The following is a 16,544-nucleotide window of genomic DNA, read 5'->3' as shown; positions in this document are numbered from 1 at the left end:
TGCAGGAAGCAGACAGAGGTGTTGGAAGAACCACTCTGCTCCCGTCCAGGGATCCCCTCATCGAGTCATCTCGGGGCGGCTCCAGGCCTTTGGCCAGTCACTCCTGATTAACACTGATGTAAACGAGCACCGGGCGGGCCCTTACTCCTCACTGAAACCGCAAGCAGAGGCGCCAAAGCCTTCGTAAGCAGGGCACTCCCAGCCAACGAGCCATGCAGTGCTCTCACCTCGGCCGAGGTGCCGCAACACGTTCCAGCCTCCGACATTGGGGAGCAGCTACCAGTTACTGCCTGGGGGAAGATGGTGAGATAATCCTGCACTGTGGGAAAGCAAGCCGGGACACCGGGCTGGGCCTGCTGCTACAGGACCCCAGGAAATGAGAGCGCAGGGGAAAAATCTGCCCATGGACCTGCTCCCTTTCAGAAAGGCCATGAGTTGCCATGGAGAGGCATAGAAGCAGCAGCAAGGCAACGCTCCTTTTTGCTTGGCAGCCACTAGGCTGGTGTGAATAGAAGATGGAGCCAAAGGCAAGACTGAAGCAGTCCAGTCCTTCCCTAGGAGGGATTGCATTTGGTGAGATCCTGCATGAGACACCGGCTTGCTGCCACATTTGCACATGGCCTCTTTGAAAGGGTGTGAAGGATGGGCACGCAGCTAGTTCCAGCCACACAGGAATCTGCTGCGTGCCTGTGGGGCAACATGAGGTTGACATGTCTTTGCTGTATCTCGTTTGTCTCAACCAGTGATGGGGCAGAGCAAAAGGGGGCACAAACACAGGCTCTGTCCCATGGACCAGACCATGTTTCCAGATTCCCGTATGCTACCAGGAGAGGAGGATTGAGAAACGCTTTGCCAGCCTGCTGGTGCTCAAGGCCCCTTGATCAGCAGGGGCCTAGCTGGAGGCAGGAGGCAAGGATGATGGAGGTGTCCAGCCGTGGAGCCATATCCCTCTTGCCACGTATGGTATCACTGTGAAACCACAGGCCGCAATGCCAGCAGTGGCACTAACAAACACTGAATTCTGCCCATTTCCTCCTCCCCCTATCTGTAGTCTCCTGTGGAAGAAACAGGGAATGCTGAAGCTGCTGCAGCTGGTGGCACCACCTGGTGCGGGAGGGAGCCTGGCCAAGCTCTGGGCTCAGCTTCATCCCCACGGGGATGGAGAAGAGCAGGGACATGGCATGACTCAGCAGCATGGAGAGGAGCTGCTGCTCCCACCTGGCTGGCACAGGGAGGGGGTCAGTGGGGCTGGGGGCTCCGGGCTCCCCCATGCCCCATCTCCAGCTCTTCCATGCGTGTGAGCTCCTGCTACTCCACACAGCAAGAGCAGCCGGAAGGATGGTGTGGGCCAGCCCTGCACTGCTGGGGATGTGCCACTGCCGCGCCTTAGCAGAGCAGATGCCAACCACTTCACTTTAGCAGCAGCTCAGAGAGCGGGAGGGAGCAGGGGAGCATTCACCCTTCCACTGAGAGAGTGATTCCACACGGCCACACTCCCTGCAGCCAGCTCCAGTGGGAACTGTGTCTACCCTCCATTTTTGGGGGACCGGCTGCTGCGTGACTGGTGGCTCTGCTTGTACAGGGAAAGGCTGCTTCCCTCCTTACCAACCATGGTGTGCAGCGGCTGTGCGGCTGGCATGGGACAGCTTTGATGCCTCCCAGCCGTGCCAGGGCAGAGCTGAGTCCTCTCTCCCCTCCTAAGCTGGCCAGAGCTGCCAGCGTGGATGGAGGCAGAAGTTCCAGCAGATCACAGGCAGAGCCTGTTGGTTCAGTGTGGTTCATGAGGATGAGACACTGCCTTTGCTGACGGCATCCCAACACCCAGAGAGATGTGACTGTCCTTGTGCAGGAAGGTCTGCGCTTGACACCCTTGGTCCCACAGCAAAGCCCTGTGCTTTCTCAGGGAAGCTCCCTGAACTGACCTGAGGGCCAGAGGTGGAGCAGCCTGTGCCTGCCATGGCTGCCATGGGCTGCTTCACCTTCAGCAGTTCCATCTCAGAGGGCTTACCATGACTTCATGGAGACTCAGCAGCTCTGGCTGGGAGCATGTCTGTGGGGCTGGTTTGAGTCTAGGAGGGGCTGGCAGGCACAGGTGTTGCTACACACTGAGCAGACATGGTCTCATGATCTTTAGAGGTGACCGATGCCAGGCATTTTGGATACTGACCTGCAGGATGAGGAACAAGCACCATGGGGCAGGCATCTTCCCCATCCTAAGGGCTGCCTAAGGGCAGCATAATGGCCTGCTCAGCCCCATGTTCCGGCATGACTGAAGGCTGAACACAGCCTTTCCCCACCAAAGCCCCCTTGGAGACACCAGCTCAGGTCCCTTTGGACCCATCTTCCAACCCCTGAGGGGCTGTTCCAGACAGACAGCTAAGACAGGGATGACTGGAGGTGCCATGCGGCCAGTTTATTGCTCTCCAGTTTTAATTTGGACTGAAGTTCTTTGGCAAACCAAGCCTCAATGTGTAGGTAACAGCAGGGTGACTAGAACTAACTCCTGTTAGCCAGACCCTGGATCTGACTTTGCTATAAAGCCCTATGGGAGGTCTGCAGTCACAGAAAGAGCAGAGAGTAAAGGTCCCAGCTCCTGACTCTGGTCTCATGCTTTAATGTCACCCTCTGATGCAAAGGCTGACTTATCCTGGCAAAGAACAGGCCACTGCTACTCGGCAGCATGAGTTGGTCACTATTTGGGTGCTGTGGCATGGGTGGGCTGAGGATCTGCAGGTTGCCTGGTGCCCAACCTCCAGTGCTAGGGAAGCACGAAGACCTCAGGGAGCAGGAGCCCAGGAGCCTGCTCTCCTCTGCAGTGAGTGAGACCATGTACATCTTGAAGGAGGCTTCCCTGCACGGCTTTTAGAGGTATGGATGCCTGCTAAGCTCTTGAGTTACCATTGAGACAATATAGCTCTTTACAGTATTAAATCAGACAAACTGTGCTTTTTTCACCTATCTGGCTAGGAACTTTGGCTGGAGCAGCAGTGCTGGCACTGAACTCGACCAAACCACCAGAGGCCTCAGCTGGCCCTGCGTGGAAGAGGGGGTCTGCAAACGCCGGACAGCAAGGCGTCTGGGTTGGGTCCCTGCTGTGGTGACCGCACCTCCTGTCCCCCACCTCCCTGCGGGGACCCTGTTAGACACCTCTGCTCATCCTCCCGCAGGAGAAGCCCCAGCCCGGCGCGCTGTCAGTGAGGAGCCCCCTCATCCCCAGAGGGCGGGCTGGCGCACCTCGTCCTCCCTCCCACCGTGCCTCCCTCACACGGCCCCTCCCGAAGTGCATCCCCAGGCCCGGGCTGCGCCGGGCACTGCATGCCCGGCCCCCCAGGCTGCCGGCCCGCCGCAGGTCACTGGAGGCTGCCCGGGGCTCCTGCCCCGGCCGCCAGAGTGCCCCACCACGGTGGAGAAAGGAGCGAATGCTTCGCGGGCGAGGCCTTCTGGGTCCTGCCGCGGCCCGTACGCTGCCTCTGACCCGGAAGTGGACGGTGGGGGCCCTGGGACATTTAAACGGTGCGGAGCGGCGCGGGGAGCGGCTCGGCCGGTGAGTGCAGGGGCCGGGAGCGGGGCCCCCTCCGCGGGCCGGCACCGCAGCGCGGGGGGAGGACAGCGGCTTCCCGGTCGGGCCCAGCGGTGCTCCGGCCTTGTCAGACCCGTGGCAGCGCCCGTGCCGTGGGCCGGGCCCGGCGGTTCGGTGGCTCGTTTGGCGGGCACGGGCGTCAGCTCCTGCTTCGGGCCCCGCAGGAGGGCGGTGGTAGCCCGGGCTGCGTCCCTGAGGGGGTCGGGGGCACTCCAGGCGAGAGCGCTGGCGCCTGGCAGGGGAGGCGGCGGGCGCGGGGTGGCCCCGAGGCTGCCTCTGGAGCTGCCTCTGGAGCCTGCAGCCCCGCTTCCGGTCCTGCTCCTCGGGCTCGTTGTTGCTGAGCGCTGGCTGGGGCGCTTGGCTACCCCTGAGCGCCGTGTCCAGCGCGGTGACACGGGGTGAGGATGGCCGGTGCCGCTCTGCGTAAACAGCTGGGGGAAAATGACAGGGCCAGCTTTCATTCTGGGCCCAGCTACGCTAGCATCTTCCCTCCGTGCCTCCTTCTTGGCTTTACACTCGCCCGCAGCGCTGTCCCGTCAGCGGGAGCCGGGCAGGGCGAATGTACCTTGCACCCAACCTCACGCTCATTTCTGCCTTCCCTCTGCTCCCCGCTGTTAGGAAGCAGAATGTCAGTTCCTGACTAGAAGACTAATATTGAAAATTGTAATGGAATTGTAACACATGGAGGCTTGTAAGTCTCTGATTTTTATCTGTGCTCCAATTGCCAACTGCTAACGTGACTAAAGTTGCAGAAATTATAGTGGAGGCAAGGTATGAATGTTTATTCTTTACTTGTAAGTGAAGATGGCAAAGTCCTGTATCCTGGAAGCAGTTTGGAGTAGTCCTGCTGGCTTTTATAAATGTTATCTGCTTCTATTGAATTGGCAGTGGGAGAAGGTGACATTAAAAGAAAGCTTACCGTAGACCTATCATCTGTGTGAGGGCTTTGTAATAGCTCTGTAGCAGGTCAGTCTATTAGAAAAGTTTAGTTGTTGGCCAGCACCAATGGAAAATCTTAGGAACAAGAATCACAAACCACACAAAGAATTTTTCCTATTTATTCAGGGATTTTTAATTTTCACTTTGTATTGTGAAGCCTGTTCACACCCCTGCTCAATTACTTAAGTAAATCTTGCTGCAGCATTTGTTGTTTCTCTGAAAGGGCCAAAGCAGGCACTCTGGGGAGGAGTTGGTTCTGCAGTCCTTGGTCCCTGCTGGATGATGCCCTGTTCCCTGGCAGTGTGTGTATGGAAGAAACTGCCTGTGTCCTTTTCCTCTGGGGAACTGCAGCAAAAGGGAGAAGGGAGTTGGGAAGGATGATGAGAAATTCCAAGCATGCTGGGAGTAGGGAAGAGAATATGAATTTCCCTTCTACTGAGCTTTGTATTCTGTCCTGCCAGCACCCTTGTGGTTACAGAATTGAAGAGAAAGGACAGTATCCTCTATTTTAGCTTTGAGTCCAGTGCCCCTCAGTTCTGGCATAGAAGAGATGCCAGTGAGCCCTGAAGTTCTCAACATACCAGCTGGGGTGAAAGTCAGCTCTTCTGCTTCAAACATGTCCTGAAGGAAAAAAGAGGTGTTTTTATGAAAGCCCACAGAAGATAGCATTTGCACTGGGCTCCATTATCAATGAATTTTTACTTCCTCTTTGATATTACATACAGCAAAAATCATTGCTATGTCCTGTCTATACCTATAATTTACCTTAATAGTAGCTGAGGACAATTTACTAGATTGTTTTGCACCAAAAACTTAAAAGCGAGAGCAGCTGAAAAAGAATTGAAAGATGCTTCATCTACTTAAGTTCCACACTTGTGCAGCAAAGGTAGAGGCATAGTACCATCTACAGAAACTGGCACTGGATGGAGCAGCAGCCAGTGTATCTCAGTTACTAAGAATTATGAGCTCTTGTAAGGTAGGTACTTGGGCTAGGGAATTTATTTTATCTCCACACGCTGGGAGTGCGTTTAAGGCTAGAAAGACGAGGTGAAATGGTTATTCTTGGTATTTGAAGCAAATGTCCTGTATAATCCAGAAGCGTCAGCCACTGTGACAGGGAGCTAACAGGCAATGCATGCTTTTTGCAGCAATATTGAAGCACTTCAGTAAGGATGCAGTTATTTTGAAGACTCCAGATTGAACACGACAAGATTTCACTTCTGATAACTGCTAAACTGATGCATCTGATACAATCTGTCAGTCACTGCTGTAATTTACCTGGCTTTTTCAAAGGCAAGGAAGAACAGATTAAAGGAATCCCATATATTTGAGGTGTCAGCCTCAGGACAGAAATCGCTGTTTTGTGTGGCATATGGGCAGGTATGGCTTACGGGCTCCCTGTTACCGACAGGGATTTGGTGCAGGTACATCATGAAGCCCCTTCCCCCGGTGGAGTGACTTATCAACCCAGAATTTCTGTAAAGGTCAATACATTCTTATTTAGTACATTTTTGCCTCTTTTGGCGTAAACAATTATTTGACACTTCGTTTCAAGAAAATAACCCTTTTTTCCCCTGTGTCTATTTATAACTCTGAAGTTTGGGCCTTTTACTGCACTATGGATCAGCTGGAGTATGTGACAAGTAATACTGCTGCCCAAGGTGCCAAGGAGGGATTGAGCAAGCCTGCTGCTCCCCAGAAGAATGCTTACACGAGGCTTGTGCAAAAGCACCACAGCAGCCGGTTCCGGTCATATTTGAATCACATTTCACAGAAGATGCAGCTAGAAGATGACCCCAGCTTGGATCTGGACCCACCCCTGAGGAGAGGCCTGGAGAGGGATAATCCAGCCAGGAATGGGTTGAATGTGCACAGCTATTCACCAGTCAGAACATCTCACCTGGAACAGACCATGCCTGGAGGATTTGAGAATGAGAAACCCCAGATCGCTCAGAACACATGTCCTCATAAAAAAAATGCCTTTGTTAGTCTAGAAGGAGACTTGGAGGTGGAGGATGAGTTTTATGTACATCAACGTGGAGCTGCATCTGACTTGTTAAATATCAGTGATGCCCTGGGTGGGAGAGTATCGAACAGCCTCAGACACTGTGCAGCTCTGCAGAAGTCCTCTGGGTCTGATGAAAAGGATGAGGAGGATATGTGGAGGAAGAAACATAAGAAACGAGGCAGACATCCTGCCAGCACAGATACAGCAGCTGGACACTTGTTGACTGAGCAGCTTAGTGAGGATGTGCTGGCAATAAATGCCAGGAAAAACAGTCAGTTGTCTCCAGGTCAAGTCCAAGGTGAGTTCACACTAATGAATTGTTTGGTCTATTTGCTACAATTACTGTGGAATTGAATGTGATGTTTTAGTCATGAGTGAGTTAACATGAGCCAGTTCTACTCTGTCCAAGTTAGTCAGCCCTTAGTTACCTGTGGGTGGCTTTGTCCTAGTTTACATGTAAGCCATCCAGCATGTGCAAATGGCTTCATGTGGAGCCAGCTTGGTGCTGGCAGGGCCTAATTCCCTGGCCTAAGCTCTGTGAATGTGGCTGTGCTGCTTCCAGAATCAGTTCAAGACTAGGAGAGCCCAATTTCTGTGATGTAGAGTCCAAATTACTAAGACTGCTGGATCAGAGCTGACTCAGGGCAGAGTCATGCTTTTGTCTGCATTGCCTTGTTGGATCTGCAGGGCTGGTTTGCCTTTGTGGAGGGTCCAAGTTCATCTAGTACTCATGGGGCTAAGATGCCTGTATAATATCTAATTCCTGATACAGAGTGTTCTCCAGTAAATTTTGCTGTTAGTAACAAAGAGACCGCATCTTGCCGTGGTAAAGTGAATGTGTCTTTTAAATGGCAAAAAGCCCACTTATGGAGATAAATAATTTAAACAAGCAAACAAAAAACGAAACACAGTATCCCCGCAAGCAACTAAAGCCAGGAAGTTTAAATTTGATCTCTCAGTTTAATGGGTTAAAACTTCTTCTGACTGTTACTTATGGTGAAATATTTGGACAGGCAGATATTATGAGCTACTATTGAAGGAACTCATAAATGTCACTGTATTAAAATCTCTGTAACAAGTAGAAAAGACATTGATTTCTCAGCTGGGTAAGATGGGCCTGAGGCCTGTCACCATTCTCGGATTGAAAATCAAGTAAATGTTAACTAAATCAATCTTACAAAACTATGCCCTGTTGCTCGAGAGTTGCAAGTAATATGCTTTTTCAGGGTTTGCGGTACTTTTGAGCTTGTGACAGTAGATGATGTGCTAAAGTTGGTAAACTTTCATGAGTTCTTGCAAGACAAGATCATAGTTAAAGATTTCACACAAGCAGATTATGCTAAAATTTGTTGATGAGCTTGACTTTTTGGGAGGGTTTTTCCCCTCATGCTTTATTATAACACTATTTACTATGCTAGCCTGTTATAATAGACTTTGCTGCCGTTCACCCTGCAGCTTTTGGAGAGTAGGGAAGAGCAGCTAACAGATGGAAAGTCTAGAAGGCTTACAGTTTGTGGCCATAAAAGCAAAAGGTGCCTGCATGCATTTTATCAAAAGCAAGCACCTGCAGCTCCGTCCTGCTCTACTTGGGAGTGGGATTGCACAAACCGTTTGAAAACTGCTTGTTTGTTTAGTGTAAAGACCTAGAGCAGAAAATGTTGACCATCATGTTAGACCTCCCAGGTGGAAAACTCACACTGTGGGGAAGACTGTTGGAAAATTATTTACTTAACCCTTCCTTTTCGTCCACCTGCATATCTCTCCAGCCACCCTCCTGTGTAGCTGAGGCTGGTTTACAAGAACACTTGTAAGGACATAAAAACAATTTCTTGGGGAGGAAAGAAATAGGAAAAAAAATGTCATTCGATTCAGAGAAACATCTGCTGTTCAGTTTGAGTATATTTTAGCAGTCTTTTTAAATGAAATGAAGATTTTACAGTATGCAAGTGCTTAGGCATAAGAACTCACACATCACAGGAACCTAGGACGCAGTACCAGATTAATATTTTCTCACTTCAAAGCTTGTCTTTCTGTCTTGATGCTGATATAAGTCATATTACTTTGCATAGGCAGGTGTCTGGTTTGATCGGTTTGAATCAAGCCTTGTGAAACTGATGGCAAGAATTGCTTCTGTCATAGCGGTGAGGCATATCATCTTTTCAGTAGTGACATTTCCTTACAAATTAACTCTCTTCAGCTTGTTGTAGGCTTTCCAAAAGGCTCTTTGAGCTAATCTTAAAGCCAGGCATGCCTCTTTATATTGCTTCATTTTATTGTCTCAGGCTTAGCCATTGTCAGGTTTGCAATGACTCTGAAACTGACTACTAAAATTGAAGGCAAGCATGGAGGTCTGAGAAAACCCTTTGAGTGCCCTGGGGCAGGCTGTGGGCAGTGAGGGGCTGGTCCTTGTTAATGTTCTTCCAGTGGTGCAGCAGCTCCTGTGGCCTTGGGGGAAAGCAGTGTGGTTTGTGGAGCCCCAGGCAGGTGTCACTGAGCCCTGGAGCTCACTATCTATGTGTTGCTGTCCATGAGTAGCACTGAAGATTGCCTTTGTCATTCTGTACTGTAAGGTCCCAAGATGAAGCTTGGGGGATAGGAGTGATTCCATAGCAGATAATTAGGAGACTGACCATAGCAGTCTCTTCTGGTGTTCCATATAGTAACTGCTTTTCCTAAGTATGGGAAACTTTGCAGTTAAGAGAGCTGAGTTTGATGAAAACTCTGTTGTCCCTTGTCCGAAACATGTGACATAGTCATGAAACTGCAGGTCGGATTCACTCTACGATATCGGCACTCCTGGATTTGTGAAGATGAAGCTGCATATAGACGCATTCCGCAGATTGTTGTTCCTTTTTGTGCAGCTATAACCTCTGCCATAAAGCCTCCTGTTCTGAAATTTCTTCTCAAACAAATCCCAATAAAACTGAAAATAATTCTAAAATGCCACTTTAAATTGTGATGCTTTTTGTTTTTCATCTAATATAATTTTCCTGCTGGTGTTTTCCCCTAAATCTCCAATCCTCTAGGTTCTTTGGATGCTAAAATTTGGTTAAATGTAGTTAACTCATTAAGTCTCCGGGTTATTTTCTGGGTTTGATCAAAGACTCTAAGGGTTTTCCCACTCAAATCCAGAGTTAGTAATCAAAATCTTTTTTCAGACTTGACTGAAGTTACTGTAATAAAAGGGCTTAAACCCCCTTTTCCTTGAGGGCAGAAGTACTGACTCTTTCTGTGGCATCTGTCTGTCAGATGTCTACATGCTAGTAGTTGAGTTTTGCATGGCTGCTAAGTGGAACTTCAATATCTGTTATGCCTTGCTTTATCAGTAAGTAGTTTAGACCAAGCTGTGTGTTTTATTTGGAACAGTAAGGTTTAGGTTGCTTTTTGAGTACATGCATTTCACAGCCTGTTTTTGAGGGAGTGTTGCTGTTTGATAGCACATTCCTAAGCCTGCTGGAAAGCCTGGAAACCAGACATCTGCAGAAGAGAACTGTTCTCCAAATAGTTCTGCACATCAAGTGCAGCACAGTCTTGGGAACACCATTTCCCAGACACACTTGATTTCAGAGGATCTAGCTGGAGAGGGTACTCCAGCTAGAGTACCTGGAGTGAGAGGTGGCTTTGTTGATGCTGAAAGCTTGGGTGGAGCAGGATGCTCTTGAAAGCTGATTGCTGTGAAACAGATTCAGATTGTGCAGGGCTAATTATATGATCTCTGTATCTGCAGACACCTTCCTTGGGAAGAACACCACCATCAGCTTCTCTAGGTAGCATCCCGAGGCTCCTCTTACTGAAAGCTTTACAGGTTTATGATGTATTGGAGATGTCTTGCCCATCTATCAGGGTCAGCATGCCCCCTGAGTAGAAACAGACAATTCCTGGGTAACAACATGCCTTTTCTGAAATGGCGTAAGATTTCCATGGCCCTTTCTGATTTATCATCTGTCTGACGCTTGGCATTTATTTGCCCAGCCTGTGGTACTTAACCGACTTGGGCAGCTTCCACGGAGGAGTGTCGCTGGCAAGCAGGCTGGTGTTTAGTATCATAGCTTTAAAAACAATTGTTGCTGTTGGATGGTGGTGGTGTGCTTGTAGCTGCAACCCTGACATTTAAAAGATTCAGGATATGTAAAGGAACTATCCTGGAATGGCTTTCCTTCATGTTTGGTGGGCACAGCTGGTCAAGAAATACAAGCCTTAACAAGATGGCAACACCTTAGGAGTTTTGTTTTTCCATGGTAGACTACACTAAATTTTGTGTTTGCCATTGTTTCTCCAGGGGAACTTTGGAAGAACCACCACAGCTTCTGCTTTTCTCTTCTGTAAGGCAAATGTAAGATAATGCTACTTTTTAGCAGTGAGTCCTTCAGTTCTTGTCTGGTGAAATTCAGTACTTAAGAATGCTGTTATCTCCCTATTTGGCACCATTAAATGTAAGCCAGTGATCTAGTAAAGGCCACAGAATCAGCTCAACAAATGGAGAATGTTGGTTGCTGTGGAAATCTTTAAAATGTAGCTGATCTTGCCAGGTCTAATGTAACGTTCCTTAGATGACATTAATCATAGTAATAAGATATGGAAGAGGAGGGAAAACTGGATTTACTGTATGGCCCCATCTGAGAAACGCATGAAAAATGGAATGCTCTTTTTTCTAATGGTTTAGCAACGTCATCACAAACATAAATTTCTCTCTTGCTTCTGATAGAAAAAAATGTTGCATTCCTTATTCTTGTGCAACTGATGTTTTTGGCTAACATCAGCTATAGTATGTGAGTTAATATCTGATGTATCCTCTCTTGGGGAGATGAGATCCTGTCCTTGCAGGGACTGTGTTTTTGTGTGTGATCTAATAACTGTCTTCCATGCCCTTTATCAGAGTCCTGAGCACCACGCTGCAGTGGGGCTGAGTTCTGCATCAGGAGCCCTTGCATTTGGCAGCAAAGCTTTCATCTCTGTGAAGGAGCTTCCTTCACTTACTAGTGCTTGTGTGAAAATGTTCATCAGTGGGAACGCTTGTTGCTGTTAACATGCTATATATTTATTTTTTAAACTATGTCTTTTTCCTTTTAGCAACCATTAGGTAGCTCAGATAACTATGCCTGCCAGTGTGATGTTGGTCCTAGGAATATAATATCTTAAAGAACTGAATTGATTTAGTTAGCTTTTAATCTTTTATATAATGTGACTTGTCATCAATTTATGCAACAAAGGTCCTGTTGAGATCTCTCAGTGTCAGTTTCTTATGAGATTAGGAGTTTGATGGTAAAGGTGTGAGTATGGATGCTAGTCTGTTAATATAATAAAATCACAGCATATGTGTAGTGGTTTAAAAGCTGTTTAGCCAAACTAATTAAATGCAGCAATAAATTGAGACTTGTTACTGACAGGTGTGTCTCGTTCTTGCAGTGTCATGTTCTGACTGTGCTGTTTAATACTTCTGTCAATCATCGGGAAGAAAACATACAAGTAGGATTGAAATTTTTCTGGACAACTTGGAGACTGAAGGGAGTATTGAATAATGGGGTAGTTTCTGGCAGCCATCTGGATCACTTGGTGGACAGGGAGCAGGCAAACCAACATCCATTATTGGGCCAGCATAGAACCATGCTAGCAGTGAGAGGAGCCCAGTGTGGGAAGCATCAGCTTGGGAAAAAGTTTTGCCCTTTTGATGGATTCATCAACTGAACATCCCCTTCCTGTGCAATGTAGCCAAAAGGGTGATGTGTGAGCATGGGAACTGGAAGATGGAGTATGGACTGCATTGTCTTTGGCATGGCAGCAGCAGCTTATGGAGTGTTGTATCCTGTGGTGATGCCCTCTGTTCAGGGTGGATGATGATGAATTGGTGAATACTCAGAGGACAGCCATAAGGAAGATGAAAACACAGAGAATGATTTGAGGAACCCTGCTTTACTTATCAAAGAGATGCTTGGGAGAAGGGAGCTTTCAGTAGGTTGCCTACATGGGGAACAGATGTTCAATAATAGGCTACTCAGTTGAACAGATTATGGTGTAACGCATTTGAGGCTAAACAAATCCAGGCTTGAAATACAGCACAATTTAGCAGTGAGGGCGAATGACCATTGGAACAGTTTTACCAAGGCTTGTGTGTGGTTTGTCACTGGCACATTTAAAAGCCCTGGTAACAAATTCTACCCCTGGATATGCTGTACTTCTAACAGAAGTTGATTTGTAAACGCCCTCATTCTTCTGCAATCCACAAGGTCAGGCAGCCCACACACCCCAGTCAGGTCTGGCCTGTTCACATAATCTCTGAAGTGTCTCCCTTGCCATGGATACCCAGGTAGGCAGGACAGACACTTTGCAGCTAGCTTCAGTGGCTTGTGAGGATTCCTCTCCAGGCCATGGCTGCTGCAGGGCTTTCACCACTGCCTTGCTTTCCAGCCTCTGCTTCTGCCTCTCCTGTCTTATGTGCTGGTGTCCATCTCTTGCCTTCCCACCTCAAGCCCCTTGCTAACTAGTTCCATGAAGTGGTGTGGGCTGCATGTCCCTGACTCCCTCTTGTGGGGAAATCTGAGCTATGGAGAGTTGAAACTTGGCTGGGGCAGGATGGAAAACAAAATGTTGGGATCTATTGCATAAAATAAGTTTTTCTGTCACAAAAATAAAAATTCCCAGGGTGCTGAAGGAAAATGTCAACACTAGCAGCTGCAGCCCACAGATGTATGGGGTAGGTCGTGCCTTGGAGAATATTTCAGGAGCTCTACAGATACAGGCCTGCAGCAATAATGGGGTTTTGTTCAATTCATATGTTTTTAGGCATTTTTCCTCCACAGTACTAAGGGTTGTGAATGAAGTACCTGCTACACTGAATAGTCAGTATGGGGAATGGTTCATGAGCAAGTTGTTTTATTCTGCAGCACATGGGGTAACCTCAGGATATGTATGAATCTGAAAGCAGTTCTTTCAGTTGTTCAGCTATAAATGTCTTCAGCACATTAGCACCTCCTGTCAGGTATTTTGCCTTTCAAAGCCTCTTGACTTCCTCTGATCTTTGAGCAGCTTGCTTCCCTCAAACTACTGAAGCCCAGAGAAATCAGAGAGAACTTCCCCAGTATTACGTTTATAAAGTGGTTTTTTTGTTTGGTTTTTTTTGGGGTTTTTTTTAAGTCTTGAAGAAGCCTTTCCACAGCGTAGTTAGTGGTTAAAACAAAAAGCAAAAGGTATTGTGGAGGATGCTTTGGGAGGATGTAAGGATGAGAGGGCAGTGGAAGCAGCCCTGACCCACATCCCCAGGCAGGAGTGGAAGCCTGGAGGAGTGCAATCACCAGGCGGAGTAGGTAGTTAGGAGGTCATGAGCAGGGTGGAGCAGGTTCACAGAGAGTCCTGAAAACCAGAAGAGCTGTATCCCCTCCCTGACAACGCCACTATGCTGCTGCACGCAGCTGGAGCATAGTAACTATTTTGATAAACTTTTGGTCTATTGCTACTAAATGAGTTTCATCACTAGCCGTTAGTTCAGAGCTTGGAATGGTATCTTTGGCTTTTGCACTCATGTAGTATTCCTACAACACAAACCCTGCTGAGGAATTGAATAGAACTGCAATTACTGTCTGAGTTACTTTAGTCAAAACCATGCAAGCATGAGGATGCTTGGAAGTGTTTTCAAAGAGGAAGCATGGTGTCGTGGGCACATGATCTTGGTGGTCACAAGCAGTTTCCACAGCATTGTTTTCCACAGCAGAAAGAATCCATTGTGCATTTTTCTTCATTTCAGTTTTTCAAGCATAGTCCTTTTCAGAAAGCAGAAGTCAGCAAAACCTTTTCATTTTCCCTGGTTCCATATTGAAATCTAGGGGCATGCAGCACAAGAGTTTTAAATAATTATGTGCAGCTTAAAGCAAAAGAGCAGTGGCAACATGTGCTTCCCACTTCATTTTCATGGGTCTGGAAATGAGCATGTGTCTCTCCTCCTGGGACTTCCCTGAGTATCCACAGACATGCCACTTTTTTTGCTGCCTCCATCCTTAAATAGGAATGTTTCCTCCTCAGCGGCTTGTTGTAAGAATAGTGAACATCTGAATCTTTTACAACCAGCTGCAGTGGCACGGTCACCTCCAAAAGCAGCTCATGGCCCTATGACCTCACTCATAAACCGTGTCAGCCTGTATTTCCCCATCTGGGAGTCACCAGTGACAGGGCAGGCTGTCTTCCCACAGCCAGCTCGTTCCCCATGTTGCAAGGATTCCCTTTGTGCTTTTATTTTTTTTTCCTGGACGTTCAACTCTCTGTGCAGACTTTGGCAGACTTTCTGCCAAAAATGTTTAGAGAATCACCGTCTTCAAAGCATCAGGGTGAAAGAGCTCCAGTTTTGTTCCTGGGTGCACAAGTGGCTCACAGCTGGACTGTGTCCTGGTGCATGAACATGGTTGTGCTGGTAGATAAACTGCTGGCTGGCACAGGCAGAGCTGTGTTAAGTTGAACAGGGTTGTTGGTAACTGGTTGGGCTGTTGCTGGAAGGACTGGTTGCTTGGAATCACTCCTGAAATCCCATTTAAGAGCTGTGTGGACAGGCCTTCATTTTAAGCTCTGTCTCCTCATCTTATATTGATTTGTCTTGATGGTGGAAAGTTACAGTTCAGATTTACTCTGTGGCTGGACCCTGGTGGCCCATGGAAATGGGTCAATTAGTGGAGACTGGTGGGCATGGGAGCTAGTTCTGGCAGCTGGATTTCAATACATCATCCACTCACTTCAGGACATTTGCATATAATTTACATTTTGGCTGAGCCCATGCATGTAAATGTAGGTCTGCATTGTTTCTCTTCTTTGAATGACTGTTTAATTAACTTTAAACTTAATTATGCAGCCTACCATCTGCCTAAATCCCTACAGTGCTGTCACATCACCATCCTTTTTCGCTTCCTCCAAGACATTCCCTTTCCCGGAAGTTTGCCCTACTTTTCAATCCTGAAGATTCAGATCATTCACATCCTTGGTTGTTTTTGAGAAGGACTTACAGCAACACTGTAGGAACTCCCCTTGGCTCTGCGGTCAGGCTTGGACTAAGCACAGGAGTGTGCTGCAGAACCTCCAGTTTAGTTTACATTTCATCAGAGAAGAAGGATCCTTTTTTGTTTGCTTGTGATAAGGAGAATGTGCTGTCAGACATTCTCTTAGACCCTAGATTGAGCATCTGAAATGCTGCCTTCCAGGTTTATCTCCTGCAAGTCTCTTTGCTGCAATGAAACCTCACTGAACTGATAACGTATCTCAAAAGTCTTGCCTTTCCACTCCTACATCTCTAATGAATTCTTTCCTATGACATCCTCATTTCTCTCTATTGCTTTGTCTTTAATCTTGAGCCATCTACTTTATTTAACCTCTTTGCTTCAAGATACTGTAAAATGCATGGTGGTGGTTCTGTTCCAAGGCTATCGGAGAACTCTGAATTCATGTAATTCATATTGAGAGCAATGTTGAAGCATGGCTGTTCCTAGCACAGGCTGGAGCGGAGCTCAGCTCACAGGGAGTCTGATGGACGGATTTTGGTTCGGTTTTGTATTATCTGGGCTCTAGCACAGAGTTTTGCTTGAGATATCTTCCAAGGAGTGTCTTTTCTCTTCCTGGTACAGAACTCTTTCCCTGAGCAGCTATACCAACAGCTGTCTTTGTTTTTCCTTTTAAAACAAAATAGAACAAAAAAGTATTTGGCTGTTACTGCTAGAGAGAGACATTTAATCTCTTAAATCTGCAAAATATTTTGCAAAACATAAATATATAGTTACTTCTGGCCTGTCTGTGACCAGCATTTTTGTTGACATAACTTGCATTTGAGATCACTTCAATGGTGTTTGTTGGGTTTGCCTGTTGTTTTTGCCTGTGTGTGGTAATTTGATCCCAGCTATTGTAGTAGTCATTTAAGTGCTTGGGGTTTGTGACTTAGTCACTTATATAATATGGCATATATGGGATGTCACTGGTGCATTAGAAATTAAAAACAATCTGACAAACATATTTTGGCTTTTAAAATTTGAGAGGGAATTATTTTAGAGG

At 47.4% G+C, this 16,544-nt stretch overlaps 1 protein-coding gene across 5 annotated transcripts in view; it reads left to right on the top strand.

Annotated features, from left to right (window-relative positions):
• The first annotated feature begins 2,951 nt into the window (after window positions 1-2,951).
• Window positions 2,952-16,544, top strand: part of DIS3L2 (DIS3 like 3'-5' exoribonuclease 2) — a 198,530-nt gene continuing 184,937 nt past the window's right edge. For 3 of the 5 annotated variants that reach the window (XM_030496021.1, XM_030496023.1, XM_030496024.1), the window contains exons 1-2: window positions 2,952-3,544; window positions 6,118-6,825. In XM_030496021.1, coding sequence (XP_030351881.1) covers window positions 6,138-6,825 — 688 coding nt within the window. In that variant the 5' untranslated portion in view covers window positions 2,952-3,544; window positions 6,118-6,137. Of the gene's footprint in view, window positions 3,545-5,667; window positions 6,826-16,544 lie in introns of all 5 variants that reach the window. The other 2 variants (XM_030496022.1, XM_030496025.1) reach the window with 2 other exon arrangements.

Source organism: Strigops habroptila, chromosome 8 (genome assembly GCF_004027225.2).
Source record: "Strigops habroptila isolate Jane chromosome 8, bStrHab1.2.pri, whole genome shotgun sequence".
Taxonomy (NCBI): Eukaryota; Metazoa; Chordata; class Aves; order Psittaciformes; family Psittacidae; genus Strigops; species Strigops habroptila.
This window is presented reverse-complemented; position numbering and strand designations above follow the sequence as displayed.